A 7,958-nucleotide genomic window follows, 5' to 3' on the forward strand; every position below is an offset into this window, starting at 1 on the left:
ATTAATTAATTAAATTTCCTAACATTAAAAAAAAGGACGACACCTCAAAGCCTTTATTTTAGATGCTTGTCTGTAGGTAGGAGAGTAAGAATAGGGAATAAAGGTAATCATAACTTTAATATTTTACAAGGTAGAAAAGATATCACGTACCAATTGTGTCATAATTTTGCATTGTTTTTTTTTTCATTTAAAAAAATGCAGGTTATGTTTTTTATCCATTTTTAAATTAAAAGAAGTGAATCAATTATTATAAGATTATGAAATTAAATGGTGTTCACCACCATTTGATTAGATCAATAAGAATTTGTAGGAATTTCTTTGAAAATACCCATTTCAATTTGTAGAAAAGCCATCATCTTTCGTTTCAATTCTGTGGTTTTATAATATTCCTCAGATGATTGAATTCCACAGTGTTAAGGAAAATAGCATTGTGCTGAATGTTGCATTATCTCTAATTGAAAATGTGGTTTTCGCCATTCGTAAGAATCCAGAACGCTAAATTACATTATTTTATTGAATAACACATTCAATTCCTTGCCATAATATTTCACATTATTAGATAACAACAAAACGAAGTTGTGATAATGCATTAAAATATTTATAAAATCTTTATAAAATAAAACAACTTTGTTTTAACCACTTCTTATTGGTACACTTGATCCAACCGGTTTCGATAAAGTGTACCAATAAAAAGTTGTTATTTTATAAAGTTTATAAAATGTGCCACAAAGTATCTGCGAAAAACATTCAAGAAATATTTAAATAATATTTACGTAAAAAAAAAAATAACGACCGCAGGAAATTGACTTCATAGCTAACTTCTAAGTCTAATGTTCATTTTCATAAATAAGGAATTTTGAGTTCAGATAATTATTTTTTTATTGATGTTTGAATGGTGATATAAGGAAACAATGCACTGCTAAGATAAGCATTATCAATAAAATTAGGAAAAGTGTGTTCAGATGGTTTGGGCACGTGAATCGAATGAGTGAAGAAAGAACAGTAAAACGAATTTATGAGGCGAATGCTGTTGGTAATAGAAGCAGAGAAAGACCGAGAAAACTCGGCATGATCAAGTATTTCAAATTTTGAAAGTGATCAGGTTAGAAGTTGGAATAAACGGCGGGTGTATAAATGTATGAGAAGATTTTTGAAAAAGACAGATAAGTGTGGCGTTCTTTGTGGAGAAGTAGTGTGACGGTTAGTTTAATAGTGCATTAAGTGGTTTTTAAAATGACACGTTTTCTTAAATTTACTAATAATCTTAGTTTTTATTCATATAACGAAGAAAACAGTAGAAAAAATAATATTTTATCGAGTTGTCGAGTACATACTAGTTTTTTTAAAAATCTTCTATATAATTTATCACGTGTAAGATAAGAAAGGTTTGGTAAACGTTTAAACTAAATAATCTACTGATTTTTCAACATAATCTGCAAAGAACCATATTCGATCACGAGCAATTATTTTCCCATAACTTTTTTATAATATCAGCTGCCTTCTCTGCAATCATCATAACTGGTGCGTGTGATACAGCGCCAACTAGTTGAGGCATGATGGATGAATCAATTACTCTTAATCTTGAGACTCCATGTACCTGAAGCCTGGAATTGACCACTGAGGAAGCATCTGACCTCGGTCCCATTTTGCAAGTTCCACCAGACGGTCCAATGCTCTTTGTGTAATGCTTGACAACACATCTCCAATAGTTCCTTCTTTTGGTTATATGAGAACAAGCTTTAAGTTTAAACGGGATCAATTTAGCACCGATCCTTCTCATTTTCGAAGTCTCTAGTAATTCCAATATAGTTTCAATTGCATTAACTAGATCTTCGGCATCTTTGGGATCGTTTAAGTAGTCAGCATTAATAAGAGGCTTTCCTACTATTGGATGAGTCGAGTTCAAGCGAATACGACCAAAACTTCTTGGCCTCAAGAGAACCGGTCTAACATTGATAACGTTATAAAAAGGATAGCATCGATCAAATCGTTCGTAAGAAGGCAAAATATATTTGGAATTGAGATCGAGTTCGCTGCCGCTGAATAAGATTTGAATGTCTGGAATCAGTTTAGAGGAAGTACTTCTTATGAAAGCACTGCAAGACATGGGACCAACAGAACCGATCGGCCCCTTTTTGGTCGAGATCCATGAGATGTATTGATTATCCACAAATTCCTTCGTTTTAAGAGTTGAATAGTTTTTGAAAATACTGAAAGAAAGCCCATCGAAAGATATGTGATCTCTAAAATTGTTGCCCACGGGTCTATCTACAATTACCGATATGTTCAATTTTTGTAGATACTTCTTTGGTCCTATGCCTGAATTCATAAGTAGCTTTGGAGAATTTACTGAACCAGCACAAACGAGCAATTCTTTCGTTATATAAGCTGTTTTGGTTTTGCCTTTACCATCAGAATATATTATTCCAGCTGCAGTCCTAGTAAATGGGTTTATCACCAATTTGACAGCTTCCGTTTCCTGAAGGATGAACAAATTCCTCCTATATAGTACAGGCTTGATGTAAGTGGAATATGCACTCATTCTTGTGTTATTCGTTTGCATAAATTGAGCAATCATAACACCCTCGTATTGATTTCCATTGAAATCAGTGGTGTTCAGACCAAGTTTGATCCATGCTTGCATTAGTGAAAACAGATTTTGATCGCGGTATTGAAACCTTCCAACATATTGAGGTCCTCCGATGGAGTGATGACATTTATCTTTGGAAATATCTTCATCACCTAAAATTTAAGTAACATTTCATATTAAAACAATTGTTAGCATAGACGATAGATGTAGATAAATGAAATTAATTTTTAAGTTTTAGGATACTAGGGATAAGCGAGAGAATGTAGTAATAGAAATAATTGTAACAGAAAATAATTACCTGTCAAAATTTCGACAGTTAATTATCAGCTAAAATGAGTTAATCTACAAATTTAAATAAAAATGTAACGGTAATACCTAAAGTTATGTAGCGATTGCTTTGAAATTTAGACAACATTGCATTCGAATACGTGTGTTTTTTTTTTTAAACTTACAGTGATATATTTTTTAATCACCTTGAAAGAAGCGTTCCAGCACTGTTTCCAAAAGTGGAAAACCGTTGGGATAAGTGTGTGCGTCGGGGAGATGAATAGTTTGAAGGGCACCCAGAGATGTAATTTCTAAATAAAGTTCATTTTGTTTTATGACATCATTCTGCGTATAAATTTACAGCCCAAGTAAAATAATCTCAAATCGATCAGAAGAGCTAGTTTGTAAAAAAATTGAAATATGCTGAAGCGGTTAAGCTAATTTATTGTAAAATGTGGGAATTATTTTCATACCATTATTCTCAGATTTCTTGAAGTAGGGTAGAATATCATCATATCCCCATCCCTTGTTCCCATCATACAACCAATTGTCGTAGTCGTTTTTGTTTCCCCTAGCGTACATCATATTATTTACGACGCTCGACCCTCCGAAGACCTTCGACTTGATTACCAGACAGCTTCCACCAGGGTTGGAGATACAACACGATCGGCTGGGCGCTGTCAGATAGCGTCTTCGGATGGGACTGCATTTAGCTGGTGGTGTGGAGGGAACTCCATCTTCCAAGGTTTCCGTAGTTCCGGCTTCCACCAAAAGAATCTATACAGTTAAACATGGAGCTTAATTCTAACTCTCCATATTAATAATGATATTTATAATAACATTTTGAGTGTGTCTAAATACTTGTTCACAAAATCTGGACTATCTCCAATTACAGAAGTTATTTTCATATTATTTTTTGACATCTCATCTAAGATGAAGAAGAAATCTTCTTCTTCATCTTTGATGAGATGTCAAAAAATAATATGAAAATAACTCCTGTAATTGGAGATAATCCAGATTTTGTGAACAAGTATTTGGAAACAGTCAAAATGTTGTAAATAAATTATCTGGTCAAATAAAATAAAAAATAAAAATGAAAATGGTATTTTCTGGCGTTTCTCATGTATGTGATAAAAATCCAGGATTTGGACCTCACATACTAATATAAGAGTTTTTGCTTGATAAAAAGCTTCCTTACATCTCACCAATAGATGTCTCTAGTGAAGTTCTAGTGATTCAAGAACAAGTTTTCTAAATTGGTTCATATATAGAATTTCCAAGAATTTGAGTAGTGTGGTTGTCAATAATGGGTAGAATTGGTGAATGTTACACGTGTGTAAAGTGATCACTTAAACCAGCCTATGACGGTCGTCAGCCCCGTGAATGCCCAGACTTTCATATTCTTCTTCATCTTTGATGAGATGTCAAAAAATAATATGAATATTTACAGCATTCAGTTTGTGGTTAGTCATTTTTACTTTTTAATTTTGTTTACAAAATTTAACAATTGTAAGACCACACTATTCCATGTGCAACACCTAATCTATGCAACTTGAAACAGCTGAAATACGAATGTTTAGATGGTCAGCTGGAGTGTCCGTTAGAGACAAAATAAAAATTTCACGCATTTGTGGAAGCCTAGGTGACATAGATAGTAAGGCAGAGGAATTAACTGACATAAATAGAATTCAGATGGTATGGGCACATAGGACATAGAGAACATGATCATGTTGTGAACCAGGCGATCGCCATAAATCTTCCTCGAAATATTGTAGAAGATAAACATAATTCGAATGTATGGCCCAGGTGACGTTGCCCATGACAAAAGGACCTAGAATCTGAGGAAAGGAGAGCTGACCCCAACAGTGTACAAAAACGATAAGTTGGGATGGAGCCAGGAAGAAGAAAAATCGCACTTTTGTCACTTTTAACTAATTGGTGCCATTAAAACTGTATTTTGATGATGACAAATATTAAAGTAAAACTGTGTTTTTTTAGATATTATACCCGCAAACCTGAGTTGACCAAACCGCAAACGCAAACTTGAAGAGGTGTGTAAAGAAAACTAATTGGAGCTACAGAAATAGGTAATTTAATTAAAATATTTCATCAGCCTAATATTGTCATGGGAGTGACATATTAGGCATAGTTAGATGGTGAGCAAAAATAAATTGGTAAATATCAATGTCGGTGTAAAAAAAACAAATTATTATGAACTTCCATCGCGTAATTCAAATTAATTTGATTGCGATGGTGAAATAATTGATAACTTAGAAATAAGGAATACTTTAGAAATAAGGGTTGTGGTCCTGTGGTTAGTGTCGCAGACTCTTGAGTCAGAGTTTCTGGGTTTGAACCCACTCTACCAAAATTTGACACCTATTTTTAATAATAAACCGCTAAGCTTCACAGAAATAGTATAAAATTGAAGTATTTTTGTAAATAATCAAAACACAAATATTTGTCTTTTAAAAAAAAATTATTGCTTACTTTCCATTTTGGGTTTTCAGTAAGACGATTTGCTAAAACGCAACCAGGCACTCCACCACCCACAATGATGAAATCGTAGAAATCTTTTGGTTTTCTCGACAAAGATTTAACGAAAAAACACTCAAACACAAAAAAACAAACGAAAATAAACGTGAATCGATTATTTCGGAGCAGCATTTTAAAATGGACAAAACGCGTCTTTAGAATCTTGCAACCAAAAAATTAATAGTAAATTTCACAGTCTCATCTAAACTTGATTACAATTATATGCAAGATAAAGCACATTCGTACTGCAAAAAAATATTTCTGCATTGTAATATTCTCACGTATTTCCACGTTTATGGTACTTTTCATAAAACGCTTACATCACGTTTTGACGTTGACTAATCAATTCAAATAAAACATCAGATAGAGGGTACTGTTCTTACTAAAATCAGTAAAGAATGAAAAAATAAAACTATTTACCATATTTTTAATATCACTCACTCCTTTTAACAACGTCATATATCAAAAATCTACAATTTTCAGCTGTGCATGTTTTCGGAAAGGCCTGAAAATGTACTATATCCCAGCAAAAGCGGCTTATTTTTAACTTAATATTTACCCGCAACAGGGCAGAAAGTGTTGTTTTTGCATTTTCAATTGCAAAGTATTGTTCAATTATTTTTTTGAATTTACTGAATATTTTTCAAATGGAGAAAAAACCTTCAGATTTATCCTAAAAAGATCTGTTGAACAGTAAAAAGTTCAATTAGTGGCTTGATATTTATTTTGAATACATTTTATTATATAATTAAATTTTAAAAACGATCTCGTGAAAAATCACGTTTTTATTATATACCATATGACGTTGTTGAAAGGAGTTAGCAATAAGTATGTGTAAATAAAATTTTCATAATTTTATTATCTCAACACAGATGAAGAATAAAATAACAACTACAAAATATGTATGAAAGTATTTAGTTTCTTCCAGGTTTATTTCATTTGACTAGTGATCGGATCTCGTCGTTACCGATATCACCAGACTGGTGGAAGGAATGATTTAAAACAAAGATTTAAAAAAATATTTGTTACACTGCCATCTTCAGGCGGAAAGTCTAAGCTTTAACCTATCACGAATGATCTACTCCGAGAAGATCGAGGTTTATTGAATATTTCGTTATGCTACATTCTCACAGATGGCAGTAGCATCGTTTTGTCTTGGATTGTACGCCCAAAGAAAGCATATCGCTCACTCCTTTCAAGAACGTCATTAATCAAAAAACTTGATTTTTCAGGAGAACGTTTTAAAAGTTTGAAAATATAATATAAGGTAAGTGTCTATAAAACTGACCTAGCCCCTATTGCTGACCTATTTCAAAGAAACAACAGATAATAAGACACTGGTTCAATTATTACTAATTTTTAATATTACCAACACTGCAGCCATGCTTGTGTTATGTGATGACAATGTTTTACAGTCAATATTTTGATTTTTCATATTTGAAATATCAGTTATAGTTTGGACATCTGGCAAGTAGCGCGCGCACACGGAAAATCCTTAACAGACAAGCCTAATCTTTCAAGTTTTATTTTAAAGGTGTATTATTTTTATATGATTGATATTTACTAATATTTTATATGTGTTAGTTAGTTTAGTGTATTGAATTTACAAAAAACAAAGTATTTGTGAAATAACCATATGATTAATACAATACATTTATAAAATAAAAGTTGTCAGTATTACATTCACCCGAAATTTCTTTAGTTTCCTTTACTGACCTATAGGTCAGTAATGAGTAAGACGAGAGCATTTTTAAAGTTTACATAAATTTGTGAAAATTCTTTAATACGTAAATTTCTTGCGTGCTTTGGATAGCATACAGTTTTTGGATTATGGGGGCCTAATTCTGACCTATATATTTTTGCTTGGTTTTATAATTATAATAAATAGTTTCAGCGGTCAGTAATAGAAACGAATCTAGATCAGTATTATAAACACATACTATTTCAGAAAAGGAGTTTCGTTCTGAGCCATCTTTTTGTGATTTTTCTTATGTTAAAATACAATTTCTTTTTTCTTTTTTAACATAATATCAACAAAAAAACCTTTGTTTATAATCAAACATAAACTGATTCCACTATACTCGCATGAGTGATCACCTTGCCTTCATGTAAGTAACTATCGAGATAACACTGCGTCAATACAACATCAGTGCAGATGCAGTGCACCATCGGGTGCGGATAAGGGTTAGTAGAATATAAATATAAATATATATATATATATATATATATATATATATATATATATATATATATATATATATATATATATATATATATATATATATATATATATATATATATATATATATATATATATATATATATATATATATATATAATATATATATATATTTATATATATATATATATATATATATATATATATATATATATATATATATATATATATATATATATATATATATATATATATGTATATACATATCAGGCACACTACCATCATGCTCTAATGTTGCACACCCAAATGAGGTTACTCCTTGTAAACCTCCAAATCCCACGATCTTAAATGTTCTAACAGCGTTTAACTGTCCCGTTCCGAAGGGGA

At 31.6% G+C, this 7,958-nt stretch overlaps 1 protein-coding gene across 1 annotated transcript; it reads right to left on the bottom strand.

Moving 5' to 3' along the window:
* Window positions 1-1,453: 1,453 nt before the first annotated feature.
* On the bottom strand, window positions 1,454-6,573 carry LOC148299518 (glucose dehydrogenase [FAD, quinone]-like). The gene is made up of 4 exons (XM_088275980.1): window positions 6,524-6,573; window positions 5,348-5,441; window positions 3,331-3,634; window positions 1,454-2,742 (listed from the first exon to the last, which is right to left on the bottom strand). Exons 1-4 carry the CDS (start codon window positions 6,571-6,573, stop codon window positions 1,454-1,456), a joined length of 1,737 nt encoding a protein of 578 aa, XP_088132106.1.
* Window positions 6,574-7,958: the final 1,385 nt, after the last annotated feature.

The sequence above is a fragment of the Brachycentrus maculatus genome, unplaced genomic scaffold, assembly GCF_059751285.1.
Source record: "Brachycentrus maculatus isolate JH-2025_06_01 unplaced genomic scaffold, ASM5975128v1 h1tg001104l, whole genome shotgun sequence".
Classification (NCBI taxonomy): Eukaryota; Metazoa; Arthropoda; class Insecta; order Trichoptera; family Brachycentridae; genus Brachycentrus; species Brachycentrus maculatus.